This window comes from Cinclus cinclus, chromosome 1 (assembly GCF_963662255.1).
Source record: "Cinclus cinclus chromosome 1, bCinCin1.1, whole genome shotgun sequence".
Classification (NCBI taxonomy): Eukaryota; Metazoa; Chordata; class Aves; order Passeriformes; family Cinclidae; genus Cinclus; species Cinclus cinclus.
In genome coordinates, this window is record NC_085046.1 from 151135672 (window position 1) to 151152339 (window position 16668).

General features: G+C 50.9%; 2 protein-coding genes across 2 annotated transcripts in view; both read right to left on the minus strand.

The window, feature by feature from the left end:
• The window catches only part of LOC134043772 (leucine-rich repeat-containing protein 14-like), a 62179-nt gene extending 46296 nt beyond the window's left edge, over positions 1-15883 (minus strand). The window contains exons 1-3 of the mRNA XM_062492506.1: positions 15833-15883; positions 15118-15741; positions 6332-6457 (exon numbers count right to left, since the gene is read on the minus strand). Coding sequence (XP_062348490.1) covers positions 6332-6457; positions 15118-15725 — 734 coding nt within the window. The 5' untranslated portion in view covers positions 15726-15741; positions 15833-15883. The remainder of the gene's footprint in view (positions 1-6331; positions 6458-15117; positions 15742-15832) is intronic.
• Positions 1484-5532, minus strand: LOC134043782 (leucine-rich repeat-containing protein 14-like). The gene is made up of 2 exons (XM_062492518.1): positions 4728-5532; positions 1484-3453 (listed from the first exon to the last, which is right to left on the minus strand). Exons 1-2 carry the CDS (start codon positions 5378-5380, stop codon positions 2895-2897), a joined length of 1212 nt encoding a protein of 403 aa, XP_062348502.1. The 5' UTR covers positions 5381-5532; the 3' UTR covers positions 1484-2894.
• Positions 15884-16668: the final 785 nt, after the last annotated feature.

Here is a 16668-nt window from a genome sequence, read left to right on the forward strand (position 1 = left end):
CCGACACGGCCGGGCCGCCTCCCTGTCGCGACAGGCGACAGCGACAGCAGCGCCACCGGCGGCACCCGGAAGTGGCCGGGCGAGGGGGACCGGAATGTGTGCGCACCTCGGGTGGTGCGGCGGTGAAAAGGTTCCGGGGGGAAGCGGAAGTGGAAGGAGAGGGCCCGGGGGTTGGTGCCGCCGCTATAGGGGCGCCTATGGATCTCCAGACCCTATAGAACTCTACAGTCCGCCCTAGAGACCCTCCAGAGCTTCCCTATAGGGTCTGGGACCCCTACAGAGCCTCAGGGACCCCATAAAAATCGCCCAGAGGCGGCTCCTGGTGCTGCGTGCCCTCATGGATCCCCTATAGGTGCCCCCCCCACCCCATCTCCGTTTCCCGCCATTTTCCCCTCAGGGCCCCACAGGCACCGGGAGGAGCAGCGGGATGAGGGGAAAAATGGGAAAATGAAGAAGGAAAATATCGGGATGAAGGAAAAATAACTGGGTGTGGTGGAAAAACAGCAGGGATGGGTTGGAGAAATAACAGGATGAGGAGAAAACACGTTAAATGAAGGGGGAAAATACAACAGAGTCAGGCAGGACAATCTTGGCATGAAGGGAAAAACACCAAAATGATGGATAATATGTCAAAGTGAGGGGGGAAATAGCAAAACGAGCTGGAAAACTCGAAAATGGGAATGAAAGAGGGAACTGAGATGGGAAAATGGCAAACATGAGGCAAAAAACCAACAGAGTAAGGCTCAAAATAACGAAATTAGATGGGAAACCGCTGAGATTGGGGGAAAACCACTGTAGTAGGGTAAAAGGCCCCCAAAATTAAGGCAGAAAAGCACTGTTGTGAGGCAAAACATAAGAAGTCGAGGTGGGAAAAACACCGGGATGAATCCTAAAATATTGAGTAAAGCAAAAAAAAACCAAAAAAACAAACAAAGAAACAACCAAAGAAACCCCCATAAGCATAATGAGGTGGAAAACGACCGAAATGAGGAGAAAAACACCAGAATGGGAGGGGTGGGGTGGGAGGGTGGTGGAAAGGGGATGAGGGGAAAAGAACAAAATGAGGTGGAATCCAGCAGAGTAAGGCTCACAGTACTAAAACGAGTTGGACAAACACCAGGGTGAGGGGAAAATACTAGGTTATGGCAAAAAGACCCCACAAAAACGTGAGATATGATCAAAATAAAGGGGAAACACCCCAGAATGAACGGACAATGAATGGGAAGAGGGGGAAATTGCAAAATGAGAGGGAAACAGAAAAATGAGGTGGAAAAACACGGGGATGAAGCAGAAAAAAAACTGGGGAAATGTGGGAGAGCACCAGGATGCAAAACCTGCCAAAACGAGGGGGAAAACCAGCAGGGTTAGGTGGAAAAGCTCTGAAATGAGGTGGAAATGAAGGAAAACATAGAGGATTCATGGATTGCAATAAGGATCGGGAGAAATCTCTCAGGAAATCCCATCCGGGCATGACACACTCAGGCTCTGGGAGAGGATGAGTTTATTTCCAACGGGATCAGAACAGGATAACAAGACCCCAAACCCAGCTTTTCCCTCCCCCAGTTCACTCTTTCCCGGCTTTCCCTCAATGCCTCCAGCAGCGCTGGGAGCCGGGGCCATCCCAGGGGAGTTTTCCATGGATTTCTCCAATGGCAATCCATCCCAAGGTCAGTTTTCAATGCATTTTCCAATGAAAGGCCATCCATCCCACAGCGGGTTTTCCATGGATTTCTCCACTGTGTCATTCCTGGGGAAGACAATTCCTCCTGGACTTCTCCAAGGGGTCAATATGTCGAGAATATCCTGCTCCAAAGTATTATTCCTTCGCTGGATTCCTGCCAGGAACCTGTTCCTCTTTTCATGGATCCACAGGTCCCTCCCAAGATGCAGCTCCAGGATGAGGTCCCTTTGGATTGGATGCACCACAGAATTTTGGGAATTTCTACACCAGCACCTTGGAATCATCTCCAGAGTTGTTCCTTTCTCGAATTCCTGACCCAGAATTCCAGCTGTGCTATGATTGGTTTCCTCTGACTCAATTCTTACTCCAGAGGCACTGCCTATGTTCCCAACAGGATTGGCCAAACACGGGAGAAGCTTCTGGAAGCTTCCCATGGAATCTGGCCCTGGAGCCTCCTGGAAATTGGCTGTGCAAAGGCAATCCTGGCAGAAAAAGCACCAGGATGAGATGGAAAATCATGAAATGGGATGGGAAAATACCGGGCCGATGTATAAAAATATCAGTAGAAAAAACTGGGCTGAAAAAACATGGGGAAAAGTAATTAAATGGCGGAAAACACTGGGATGAGGCTGAAAAATACGGAGATGAGGGGAAAATATCAGAATGGGATGGAAAAAACCTCAGAACATGGCAGAAAATCGAATACACCTGTGAAAATATTGGAACTGTTCAGAAAACCAACAAAAGCAGTCAGGAAAGTGCAGTAACTGGGACTGACAGCGCTGTGCATTGAATTAGCATGTGCAGTTTGATAACCGCGATGCCTTGGCAAGAGCAAACAGAGCTTGGAAGATTACAAGGAGGTTGGATCGAGACTGGCGAGAGGGAAGACGATGGAACAAAGTAGAAATGTGAAGTTTATCTCTGTGATTTTTAACCCAATGAAGGCAGTAAAAAATTACTAGCCCTCCTGAAAATGGGATATAAGCATAGGTAGCTCAGAGTAAAATTGGGATTCTGATCACGAGTCAGTAGTACCCGTCTGTCTCTCAATTGTCAATAGAAAAGCATCGAAATGAAAGGAAAAATCCACTGGAATGAGGCAGAAAAGCAGTGGGATGAGGTGGAAAATGCCCAGATTTCAGGAAGGAGGTGGCGTGGCTTTTTCTTGATGGAGGCTCTGAGCTTTTCCCTCCTCCAAGGGTTTTCCAAATCACAAGGAGAAGTAGTCCGGAGCTCTGTGGTTATCGCGATCGTAAGTCCAGACGATGTCGGTTCTCCCAGAATTCTCCAGGAGCTGGGAAATCTCCGCGGCGGCTGCCGCCAAAAGTTCCTTATCTGCAACCTTTTTAATAACGCCCAATTCTGATGATTCCATATGGCAGCACTCCTTGGGCTCAGGATACACGACCAGCTGGAGATACGGAAGCTCCAAGGTTTTCTGGAGCAAATTCTTGAGTGCAGCCATGGACAGGGGATTGTAAGAGAGGTCCAGGAAGCGCAGGCGGGAGCAGCGCTGGAGCGTCGGGATCAGCGTGTCCAGGTGGGAGTCGGCCATGTCGCATCCTGAGAGATACAGGTGCAGCAGCGAGGCCGAGGTTTTCTCCAGGAGCAGCTGGAGCGGCTCCAGGAGGCCTTGGGAGATTTTGAGGTGGCTCAGATCCAAGATTTTGAGGGCCGGAGCATGGAAGCTTTGGGAGAGGAAGGTGAGATCGGCGGGAACGAGGGAGCAATCATTCAATTCCAAGCTGTTCAATGGAGCTTGAAGGTCCCTGGCAGGAGGGAAAAGGGAGAGGTGAGACCCAAGGGAGGATTGGTGGGACCTGCGAATGTCAGGATTCCTGGGGGAAATGGGGGAGATGACAGATGTGATTCAATCCGTGGAATCATGGGATTGTGGGATGGGGGAGAGAGAGAGATCTAAGATCTCCAAGAACATCGAGTTGAACAACGAAAACCCTGGGATTTTGGAAAGATGGGATCATGGAGTTATGGAATGGCTGAGGTTGGGAAAGGTATCCAAGACCATGAAGTTTCACGTCAGAAAATCCTGGGGTTTTAGAATTATGGGGTCATGGAGTCATGGAATAATGCAATAACTGAGGCTGGGCAAAATCTCCAAGACCATCAAGTTCAGGCTTGAAAATCCTGGGATTATGGGGTCATGGAGCCCGGGAATTGTGGAGTTATGAAGTCATGGAGCTGTTCTAGTTGGAAAAGGCTTCAGGATCATCAAGTCCAACCCTTGGGAATCCCAGAATCAAGGAATTATGGGATCATGGAATGATGGAGTCCTGGACTATTGGGATAATGGGATCATGGGAACCTGGGATCACTAAGGTTGGAAAGATCTCAGGGACCATCGAGCCCAAACTTTGGGAATTCTGGAATCAAGGACTGGAATAATGGAATCATGGGGATATTGGGATATTGAAATCCTGGAATCAGGGGGTAATGAAGATTGGAGGCAATCTCCAAGATTCTGAGGTTCAGCCTTTGGGAATCCTGGAATTTTGGGATCATGGAATTCTGTGATGACAGAATAATTGAGTCATGAACTATTGGGTAACAGAATCATGGAATCATGGTAACATTGGAATCATGAATTCCTGGAATCAATGGATTTCTGATGCTGGAAAAGACCCTCAAGACCCATTGAGGCCAAACGGTGGGAACCCTGGAATCCTGGAATTTTGGGATCATGAGTTTATGGGATAATGGAAACGTTGTGTCATGAATGACTAGGATAACAGAATCATGGCATCATGGGAATTCTAGCAAAACGAAATCCTGGAATCATGGGATCTCTAAGGTTGGAAAAGACCTCTACGATTCTGAAGTTTAGCTGTTGACAAATTTGGTATCATGGAATTATGGGACAATGGAGCCACGAACTATTGGGATCACACAGTCCTGGGAACATTGGGACAGTGAAAGCCTGGAACCAGGGGATCACTCAGCTTGGAATAGACCCCGAATATCCCTGAGCACAACCCTTAGCAATCCCCCCAGAGTGCCGGATGGCTGCACTTCGTGGCAGACTCACCAGAGGAGCTGGTGCAGATTCCCAGAGATCTTGGAGCATCCCAGGTTGAGCTCTCGGAGGCTGGGCAGCATTCCCAGCAGCCTGGACACGCTGCGGATTTTGATGGCCAATTCCGGCGTTACCTGCTGCAGGCCCACGCCTCTGACCTGCAGCTGGAGGCTGCGCAGCTGTGGGAAGCGCAAGAGGTGTGGCAAGATAAACGAGAGCTCCTTAAATCCTGAAAAAGATAAGTAGATATTCACCCTCCTCACACGCGATGGATCCAGAGATCTCAACAAACGCACGATCTTGTATGGGGGAAGTTGCTTTGCTTGGAATTCGCGGCACTTGAGGCGCAGCGGGCCGGTGGCTCTGGCCCGGATCACCTTGCGCAGGGTCTCATAAGAGCATTTAGCAGTACAGAGGTCGGCGAGGACATCCACGCCCGGGAGCCGCAGAGCAGCCGAAGCCCTGGCAACTCCAGAGCTGCCTTTGTGCCGTCTGGATTTGCGCCTTTGCAATTCCAGCTTATGCTTGGACACCTCCACGCAAGCCTTGACCAAAATATCCGTGATGAACGAGGTGGTCAACCCAGCAGGAGTGCGGCCAGGCACAGAATCTGGGAGTCCGGTCATGTCCAGCTCATGCAGGCTGGAAAAAAAGGAATGAGCCATCAGCAAAATGCATGAGGATGGATGGAGGAATTGGAGGTTGTGGCCACAGAATTCCCAAAATCCACCTGGAATGGCAGCCGGGCTCTTCCAGCTCCCGCTTGACTTTCTCCACCACACCCTGGATGACGGCCTGGACGCAGTCCTCACAGGAATGATCCCAGAGCAGCTTGCGGTGCCCAGCGAGCCGCTGGAAGTGGAGCTCTCGGAAAGGCCAAGTGGCCACCAAATCCTTCAGGACCTGGGGTCTTCCATCCAGGAATGCCACTTGGAAAAGGAGGGGATAGAGATCATCTGGAAGGACTGGAAGAGGGTGGTGGGTGACAATGATGCGGGCGCAGAGGAAAGCGAGGGAATCCATGGATTCTGAGGGTCCTGTAAGAATTAGGAGAAATTGGAGGGGGCCCATGAGACAGAGAAATTGAGAATTGAGAATCAGAGATCCAGAATTGCTTTGACTAAAAGAGGGCTGACAAAACTGTACCTTTACTGTAATTTATGGTGCTTACAAGAACAGGAGGAGAGCAAGGCCCCAAGGTGAGATCAAGAGTTAGAGTGCGCAAAGAGGATGCAAGGACAAAGGCACCACAGGATAAGGCGGTCCTCAGACCCCGGAAACCTGGAAAACTGGTATCAAAGTCCAGAAAATGACAAAGGATGGAAAAGAGAGCGTGGGCAGGGAGGCAAGGTGAAAATTTCATCTAGAGGAGGACGATTTCCTTCATCCCAAAGACCCCCAGATGACCACCAGAGCATCCAAAAAGGAACAAAGCGCAGCGGCAAAGAGGCGAGGAGTTCATTTCAGAATGAAGCGGCGATAGGCAATGAATCTGTAGGAGGGTATTGTGTAGTCCCAGTTTGTGGAGAATAAAAGGAGAGGCGCAGGTCGCCAAAGGTGTGCGTGTTTTTGGAGGAGCTATCCCCCATGCACCTCAGCGCTGAAGAAATACATACCTACTGTTATGACTCATTTTGTGGGTAACAGGAAGTTTTTCCCCAGATTGCCCCGAGGATAAGCAAAAACCTGGAGAGAATTCCTGTGAAGCCCGGAATCCAAGGATATACCGAAGAAAAGGGAAGCTGTGGGAGAAGGTGGGGACGGTATTGTGATGGTAACGGCAGCGCTGCTTCCTACAAAGTGGGTCCCAAAGATACCCCCCCCAACCACCCTAAAACCCGTCAAGGATCCCAAAACTCATCGAGGATCTCCAAATTCCCACAGGGATCCCCACATTTTCCCAATGTCACCTCAGTGATCTCCAAAACCGGCCCAGCCGCCCCCCCTCCAACATGGCGACCCCCACTCATCCCCTGCCTTTAGCCTGCACTTCGCCTTGCAGTTTGTACGGAAGCTGCACTTCCGTGTCTGCGGGCGAAAACAACCAATCAGCGAGGTAGAGCCACACTGAAGGCGGGTACACTTTCTCTAATTGGGCCTTGTATCTGTCTGGCATTGCGACTTTAAATTCCCATTGGCTCCGGCTCGTCGGGGGCGGTGTCTTTTACCCTCTGTGCTTTTATTGGCTCATCCTAGTGTCAATCACTAATCCCTGCTTTCCTATTGACTGACGCTCCTCGGCAGCGGGAGGTGGTTCCCACCGAGGGGACTGTGGGGTCACGGCCGAGCCTCCCTCAGTCTCAGATCCCCGATCCCAGATCGCCACCCGAGACCCCGATCCTTCATCCCAGACCCCGATGCCCATCCCTGATCCCGCGGCCATGGAGCGGCAGCAGGAGCTGAAGGTGCTGCTGAAGCGCTGGGAAGCGGAATTCCTGCGGGAACGGCGGCGGAAACCCAGCCAGGTGCTCCTGAGGGGCCGCGGCGGGAATTTGTGAGGGGGGGGGGTGTGAGGTCCCTGAGGGAAATCCCTGGAATTGGGAGGGGGAGAAGCGTGGTGTGGGGGTCTTTAGGGTGGTTTTGGGGTGCTGGGGGCGTCATTGGGGTGGTTTAGGGGATCCCTGGCATGTGGGAGTTTGGTTTCGGGGGTTCCTGTAGCTTTTGGGGTTTCCTTCAGAGTTGTTTTAAGGGGTGCTGGGGAGGTGTTTAGTGTCGTTTAGGGTGTCCTGGAATGGGGGTTGTTTTTTTAGGGCGGTCCTCGATATTTTGGGGTTGTCCTTGAGCTGGTTTTGGAGTTCTTGGCTTGGTTTAGGGAGTCCCTGGAATGGGGCAGGTTTGTTTTATGGGAGTCCTGGGGCTTTTTGGGGTCTCCGTGGAATCGGGAGGGGCATTTTTGGGCGTCCCTGCAGTGTTTTAGGGGATCTGAGAGAGACATTGAGGTGTTTTGGGGATCACTGGAATGACGGGGGATCTGGTTTAAGGGGACCCTGCGGCTTTAGAGGTGTCCTTGGAGTGATTTTTGGGGTGCTGAGGGGGTCCTTGGCTTGGTTTTGGGAATCCCTGGAATGGGGTTGGGTTGGTTTAAGGGGGTCCTGGGTTTTTTGGCGTGGCCTTCGGCTTGTTTTGGGGGCTGGAGGGGGCTTGAGGGTGGCTTTGGAAGGTCTTGGAATGGGTGGAGTTGGATGAGGACGGTCTGTGGACTTTTCGAGTGTCCTTCGGTCCGTTTTGTGGTCTTTGGGCCGGGTTTGGGAGGCCATGGAATGGGGCAGGTTTTGTTGAGGGGACTTCTGAGCAATACTGGGGAGTCCCTGGAACGGGTGTCGTCATTTTTGGAGCTTCCTGAGGCGTTGTAGTGGGTCTGAGAGTGTCTTTGGGGTATTTAGGGGATCCCTGGAATGAGTGGGATTGGTTTAAGAGGTCCTGGGGTTTGCGGTGTGCTCTTGGGTTGGTTGAGGGGGAGACCTTGAGGTGTTTTTGGGGTACCCGGGGGGTCTTTGGGGTGGTTTGGGATCCCTGCAATGAGGGGCACTGGTCAGGGGGAGTACTGGGGGTATTTGGCGTGTCTGTCACAGTGGTTTTTTAGGGTGCTTGGGGTGTCTTTGGTGTGGTTTTGGGGTCTGAGGAGGTTTTTGGGTAGTTTAGGGTATCCCTGGAATGGGGCAGGTTTGTTTTAAGGGGGTCCTGAGTCTTTTTGGCATGTCCGTGGAATGGGGAGGGGCATTTTGGGGGTCCCTTCAGTATTTTAGGGGATCTGAGAGAGACATTGAGGTGGTTTAGCGGTCCCTGGAATGAGGGGAGTTTGGTTTAGGGGTTGCTGAGGCTTTTTGGGGTGTCTTTGGACTGACTGAGGGGGTCGTTCAGGTTTTGGGGTGTCAGGGGGGACATTGGGGTGGTTGGTCCTGCGGTCTTTGGGTGGTGTTGAGGAACTGGGGGGTCTTTGGGGTGATTTGGGGATCCCTGCAATGAAGGGCACTGGTTTGGGGGATACTGGGGGTTTTTGGGGTGTCCTTGAGAGTGGTTTTTAGGACACTGGGGGTGTGCTTGGGGTAGCTTTGTCATCTGAGGGGGTAGCAGGGCTTGTTTTGGGACTCCCTGGAATGGGGCAGGTTTGTTTTAGGGGGGTCCCGGGGCTTTTTGGGGTGTCCCGCGGTGACCCGGAGCAGGCAAACAGGGCCATGGCTCGGCAGTTTTTGCGCTGCAGTTGGCGCAGGCAGGGCGAGCAGGCAGGGCTGCAGGTTTTCTTGCTCGTGAGGTTTGCTGTGCGTTGTTTGCTGTGTTCCTATTGGCCGGTTGGTTTTGGGGTTTGTGTTGGGAACGGTTTTTCCACCGTGGCAAACTGCGGTCGGTACAAGTGCGTGTAAGCAAAATGGAACCCTCCAAAAAGGATGAGTCTGTGCAGACCCATTCCTGCCCGGAGTGTTGGAGCTGAGCAGTGGTTCCGGGGGGCTGCGCTGGGAACAGCTGAACCATCTCCTGTCGCTGCTGGCCTGGGGGAAATGGATTTGTAGAGAGTTCTCAGGGCCTGCCAGAAGGCTCACACTGTGTGCGACCTTGGAGACAAGAAATGCTTGGAGATGAGAGATGCCGTGGAGTAGGACAGGTATTGTGGAGAGACAAACGGAGCTAGAGAAAAGTTTCAGAGGGTGGCCTTGCAAATAAGAGTGGATACTTTGGAGAAACAGAACTGTGGAAGATGTGCTGTAATGGAAGGCACGAGGGGTGATTGTAGAGGATGGGCTTGAAGGCATTTGACAGCAGGATGTGACAAAAGCTGATGGGCCAAGAAACGCTTCTAAATGTATTGGAATTAGGAAAGAGTTGGCTTCTGATTGGGATGGCGTGAATTATAACATCTGTATTGTCTCAGCCTCAAGATTCGTCACGGCAAAATTAGATTGGAAATGAGGACAACGTTTTACACGGAAAGAGTGATCAAGTACTGGAATGGTCTGCCCGGGGAGGTGGTGGAGTCACCATCCCTGGATGTGTTCAAAAACAGACTGGATGTGGCACTCGGTGCCATGGTCTAGTTGAGGTGTTAGGGCAGGGGTTGGACTTGATGGTCTTCAAGGTCTCTTCCATGCCAGTGATTCTGTGAATTCTGTGAGAATTCCATCAAATCCAAAAGAAGCCCAGATCCCCCCAAAAAATCTCAAATCCCTTCAAACACCCAAAATGCCCCCAAAAACCCCAAATCCCAAATTCCGCGCCATACCACCAAACCTTAAAAAAATTTAAATTCAAAATCCCTTAAATCCCAAAATCCCCACATCCTATAATCACCCCATGTCCCAGGCACCCCGTATGCTCCCCAAAAATCCCAAATCCCAATAAAACCCCAAATCCTGCATAATCCCCAAATCCCCAATTCTGGGCCATTTTTCTCTTCCAGGCTGACATCGAGGAGGCTCTGCAGGAAACCCGCAGTGAGTCTGGGGGGTATTTTGGGGATTTTGGTGCTTCAAAACTACCAGAGAAAAATAAAAATCCATCAATCCTCCCTGAGATGTCCATGGTGATGCACGGAATAAAAACACTCGCGGGTTCCAGGCCCCGGGCGCTGCCCCTGCAGGTACCGGGGCCCCGGGAGCGCGCAGAGCCGCAGCAGCGCCCCCACCCTCATGGCGACAGCCACCGGCGACCCCCGACACGGCCGGGCCGCCTCCCTGTCGCGACAGGCGACAGCAGCGCCACCGGCGGCACCCGGAAGTGGCCGGGCGAGGGGGACCGGAATGTGTGCGCACCTCGGGTGGTGCGGCGGTGAAAAGGTTCCGGTGGGAAGCGGAAGTGGAAGGAGAGGGCCCGGGGGTTGGTGCCGCCGCTATAGGGGCGCCTATGGATCTCCAGACCCTATAGAACTCTACAGTCCGCCCTAGAGACCCTCCAGAGCTTCCCTATAGGGTCTGGGACCCCTACAGAGCCTCAGGGACCCCATAAAAATCGCCCAGAGGCGGCTCCTGGTGCTGCGTGCCCTCATGGATCCCCTATAGGTGCCCCCCCCACCCCATCTCCGTTTCCCGCCATTTTCCCCTCAGGGCCCCACAGGCACCGGGAGGAGCAGCGGGATGAGGGGAAAAATGGGAAAATGAAGAAGGAAAATATCGGGATGAAGGAAAAATAACTGGGTGTGGTGGAAAAACAGCAGGGATGGGTTGGAGAAATAACAGGATGAGGAGAAAACACGTTAAATGAAGGGGGAAAATACAACAGAGTCAGGCAGGACAATCTTGGCATGAAGGGAAAAACACCAAAATGATGGATAATATGTCAAAGTGAGGGGGGAAATAGCAAAACGAGCTGGAAAACTCGAAAATGGGAATGAAAGAGGGAACTGAGATGGGAAAATGGCAAACATGAGGCAAAAAACCATCAGAGTAAGGCTCAAAATAACGAAATTAGATGGGAAACCGCTGAGATTGGGGGAAAACCACTGTAGTAGGGTAAAACACCCCCAAAATTAAGGCAGAAAAGCACTGTTGTGAGGCAAAACATAAGAAGTCGAGGTGGGAAAAACACCGGGATGAATCCTAAAATATTGAGTAAAGCAAAAAAAAACCAAAAAAACAAACAAAGAAACAACCAAAGAAACCCCCATAAGCATAATGAGGTGGAAAACGACCGAAATGAGGAGAAAAACACCAGAATGGGAGGGGTGGGGTGGGAGGGTGGTGGAAAGGGGATGAGGGGAAAAAAACAAAATGAGGTGGAATCCAACAGAGTAAGGCTCACAGTACTAAAACGAGTTGGACAAACACCAGGTTGAGGGGAAAATACTAGGTTATGGCAAAAAGACCCCACAAGAACGTGAGATATGATCAAAATAAAGGGGAAACACCCCAGAATGAACGGAAAATGAATGGGAAGAGGGGGAAATTGCAAAATGAGAGGGAAACAGAAAAATGAGGTGGAAAAACACGGGGATGAAGCAGAAAAAAAACTGGGGAAATGTGGGAGAGCACCAGGATGCAAAACCTGCCAAAACGAGGGGGAAAACCAGCAGGGTTAGGTGGAAAAGCTCTGAAATGAGGTGGAAATGAAGGAAAACATAGAGGATTCATGGATTGCAATAAGGATCGGGAGAAATCTCTCAGGAAATCCCATCCGGGCATGACACACTCAGGCTCTGGGAGAGGATGAGTTTATTTCCAACGGGATCAGAACAGGATAACAAGACCCCAAACCCAGCTTTTCCCTCCCCCAGTTCACTCTTTCCCGGCTTTCCCTCAATGCCTCCAGCAGCGCTGGGAGCCGGGGCCATCCCAGGGGAGTTTTCCATGGATTTCTCCAATGGCAATCCATCCCAAGGTCAGTTTTCAATGCATTTTCTAATAAAAGGCCATCCATCCCACAGCGAGTTTTCCATGGATTTCTCCACTGTGTCATTCCTGGGGAAGAGAATTCCTCCTGGACTTCTCCAAGGGGTCAATATGTCGAGAATATCCTGCTCCAAAGTATTATTCCTTCGCTGGATCCCTGCCAGGAACCTGTTCCTCTTTTCATGGATCCACAGGTCCCTCCCAAGATGCAGCTCCAGGATGAGGTCCCTTTGGATTGGATGCACCACAGAATTTTGGGAATTTCTACACCAGCACCTTGGAATCATCTCCAGAGTCGTTCCTTTCTGAAATTCCTGACCCAGAATTCCAGCTGTGCTATGATTGGTTTTCTCTGACTCAATTCTTACTCCAGAGGCACTGCCTATGTTCCCAACAGGATTGGCCAAACACGGGAGAAGCTTCTGGAAGCTTCCCATGGAATCTGGCCCTGGAGCCTCCTGGAAATTGGCTGTGCAAAGCCAATCCAGGCAGAAAAAGCACCAGGATGAGATGGAAAATCATGAAATGGGATGGGAAAATACCGGGCCGATGTATAAAAATATCAGTAGAAAAAACTGGGCTGAAAAAACATGGGGAAAAGTAATTAAATGGCGGAAAACACTGGGATGAGGCTGAAAAATACGGAGATGAGGGGAAAATATCAGAATGGGATGGAAAAAACCTCAGAACATGGCAGAAAATCGAATACACCTGTGAAAATATTGGAACTGTTCAGAAAACCAACAAAAGCAGTCAGGAAAGTGCAGTAACTGGGACTGACAGCGCTGTGCATTGAATTAGCATGTGCAGTTTGATAACCGCGATGCCTTGGCAAGAGCAAACAGAGCTTGGAAGATTACAAGGAGGTTGGATCGAGACTGGCGAGAGGGAAGACGATGGAACAAAGTAGAAATGTGAAGTTTATCTCTGTGATTTTTAACCCAATGAATGCAGTAAAAAATTACTAGCCCTCCTGAAAATGGGATATAAGCATAGGTAGCTCAGAGTAAAATTGGGATTCTGATCACGAGTCAGTAGTACCCGTCTGTCTCTCAATTGTCAATAGAAAAGCACTGAAATGAAAGGAAAAATCCACTGGAATGAGGCAGAAATGCAGTGGGATGAGGTGGAAAATGCCCAGATTTCAGGAAGGAGGTGGCGTTGCTTTTTCTTGATGGAGGCTCCGAGATTTTCCCTCCTCCAAGGGTTTCCCAAATCACAAGGAGAAGTAGTCCGGAGCTCTGTGGTTGTCGCGATCGTAAGTCCAGACGAGGTCGCTTCTCCCGGAATTCTCCAGCATCTGGGAAATCTCCGTGGCGGCTGCCGCCAAAAGTTCCTTATCCACAACTCTTTTCCTGGAGCCAAATCCTGTTGATTCTATATGGTAGCACTCCTTGGGCTCAGGATACAAGACCAGCTGGAGATCTGGAAGCTCCAAGGTTTTCTGGAGCAGATTCTTGAGCGCGACCATGGACAGGGGATTGTAAGAGAGGTCCAGGAAGCGCAGGCGGGAGCAGCGCTGCAGCGTCGGGATCAGCACCTCCAGGTGGGAGTCGGTCATTTCGCACACCACGAGAGTCAGGTGCAGCAGCGAGGCCGAGGTTTTCTCCAGGAGCAGCCGGAGCGGCTCCAGGAGGCCTTGGGAGACGTCGTGGCCGCTCAGATCCAAGATTTTGAGGGCCGGAGCATGGAAGCTTTGGGAGAGGAAGGCAAGGTCGGTGGGAAGGAGGGAGCAATCATTCAATTCCAAGCTTTCCAGAGGAGCCTGGAGGTGGCTGGCAGGAGGGAAAAGGGAGAGGTGAGGCCCAAGGGAGGATTGGTGGGAGCTGGGAATGTCAGGATTCCTGGGGGAATTGCGGGAAATGAGAGCTGGGATTGCATCAGTGGGATTCTGGGATTGTGGGATGGGTGAGAGAGAGAGCTCCAAGACCTCTGAGAACATCAAGTTCAACACCTGAAAACCCTGGGATTTTGGAATATTGGGATCATGAAGTAATGGAATGGCTGAGACTGGGAAAGGTATGAAAGGCCATGCAGTTTGACTTCTGAAAATCCTGGGATTATGGGCATTATGTGGTCATGGAGTCATGGAATAATGGAATCACTGAGGCTGGACAAAATCTCCAAGACCATCAAGTTCAAGGTTTGAGAATCCTGGGACTACGGGGTCATAGAGATGGGGAATTGTGGAATTGTGGAGTTACGGGATCGTGGAGCCATTCTAGTTGGAAAAGGCTTCAGGATCATCAAGTCCAACCCTTGGGACTTCTGGGATTAAGGAATTATGGGATCATGGAATGATGGAGTCTTGGACTATTGGGATAATGGGATCATAGGAACCTGGGATCACTAAGGTTGGAAAGATCTCAGGGACCATCGAGCCCAAACTTTGGGAATTCTGCAGTCAAGGACTAGAATAATGGAATCATGGGGAAATTGGGATATTGAAATCCTGGAATCAGGGTGCTCACTAAGATTGGTGTCAATCTCCAAGATTCTGAAGTTCTCCCTTTGGGAATCCTGGATTTCTGGAATTTGGAGATCATGGAATTATGGGATGGCAGAATAATTGAATCATAAACTATTTGGATAATAGAATCACAGTATCATGGGAACATTGGCATAATGAATTCCTGGAATCAATGCACCTTTCATGTTGGAAAAGACCCTCAAGACCCATTGAGCCCAAACCTTGGAAATCCTGGAATCCTGGAATTTTGGGATCATGAGTTTATGGGATAATGGAAATGTTGTGTCATGAATGACTAGGATAACAGAATCATGGCATCATGGGAATTCTAGCAAAACGAAATCCTGGAATCATGGGATCGCTAAGGTTGGAAAAGACCGCTATTATCCTGAACTTCAGCTGTTGAGAATGCTGGAATCACTGAACTCTGGGATCATGGAATTTTGGGACAATAGAGTCAGAAACTATTGGGATCACACAGTCCTGGGAACATTGGGACAGTGAAAGCCTGGAACCAGGGGATCACTCAGCTTGGAATAGACCCCGAATATCCCTGAGCACAACCCTTAGCAATCCCCCCAGAGTGCCGGATGGCTGCACTTCGTGGCAGACTCACCAGAGCATTTGGTGCAGATTCCCAGAGATCGTAGACCATCCCAGGTTGAGCTCCCGGAGGCTGAGCAGCATTCCCAGCAGCCTGGACACGCAGTGGATTCTCTTGGCCAATTCCGGTGTTGGGTTCCGCAGGTACATGAAGCTGAACTGGAGCTTGAGGCTCCGCAGCTGCGGGAAGCACAGGAGGTGAGGCAGGATCTGCAAGAGCTCCTTCAATTCTGAAAAGGTGGAGTTTAGATCCACCCTCCTAACACAGGATGGATCCAGAGATTCCAACAAAGGCACGATCTTGGATGCAGGAATATGCTTTGCTTCAAATTCACGGCACTTGAGGCGCAGCAGGCCGGAGGCTCCGGCCTGGAGCCCATCCCGGTGGATCTTGTTGCACTCTCTGTATATACACAGGTCGGTGTGGATGTCCACGCCCGGGGGCAGCACAGTGGCCGTGGCGACTCCAGAGATGCCTTTGTGCCGCTTGAATTCGCGCCTTTGGAATTTCCGCTGCTTCTTTGACATCTCCATGCAAGCCTTGACCAAAACATCCGTGATGAACGAGGTGATCAATCCACCAGGAGTATCGGGAGGCACGGAATCCGAGATTCCAGTCATGTTCAGCTCGCGCAGGCTGGAAAAACAGGAATAAACCATCGGGATAACGAACTAGGATGGATGGAGGAATTGGAGGCTGTGGCCATTGCAGAATTCCCAAAACCCACCTGGAATGGCAGGCAGGCTCTTCCAGCTCCCGCTGGAGCTGGTCCACCACGGCCTGGATGATGGCCTGGACAAAGTCCTTGGAGGAATGATCGGGGAGCAGCTTGCGGTGCCCAACGAGGCGACGAACGTGGAGCACTGGAAAAGGCCAAGTGGCCACCAAATCTCGCAGCACAAGGGGTCTCCCATCCAGGAATGCCACTTGGAAAAGGATGGGATAGAGATGGGCAGGAACGGCAAGACGAGGGTGGTGGGTGACAACACAGCGGACGCAGAGGAAAGCGAGGGAATCCATGGATTCTGGGGGGCTGCGGGAATTAGGTGAAAGTGTGAGGATCCGTGAGACAGAGAAATTGAGAATCAAGTATCCAGAACTGCTTTGACCAAAAGAGGGCTGACAAAACTGTACCTTTACTGTAATTTATGGTGCTTACAAGAACAGGAGGAGAGCAAGGCCCCAAGGTGAGATCAAGAGTTAGAGTGCGCAAAGAGGATGCAAGGACAAAGGCACCACAGGATAAGGCGGTCCTCAGACCCCTGAAACCTGGAAAACTGGTATCAAAGTCCAGAAAATGACCAAAGGATGGAAAAGAGAGCGTGGGCAAGGAGGCAAGGTGAAGAGGTCATCTGATGGGAAGACTATTTCCTTCATCCCAAAGACCCCCAGATGACCACCAGAGCAACCAAAAAGGAACAAAGCGCAGCGGCAAAGAGGCGAGGAGTTCATTTCAGAATGAAGCGGCGATAGGCAATGAATCTGTAGGAGGGGTATTGTGTAGTCCCAGTTTGTGGAGAATAAAAGGAGAAGCGCAGGTCGCCAAAGGTGTGCGTGTTTTTG

Coding starts and splice junctions, on each gene's coding strand:
- LOC134043782 (XM_062492518.1), bottom strand. CDS start 5,380: ATGGCTCATTCCTTTTTTTCCAGCCTGCATGAGCTGGACATGACCGGA. Junction 3,454..4,727: donor AATCTGCACCAGCTCCTCTG/GTGAGTCTGCCA, acceptor CCCTCCTGCCAG/GGACCTTCAAGCTCCATTGA.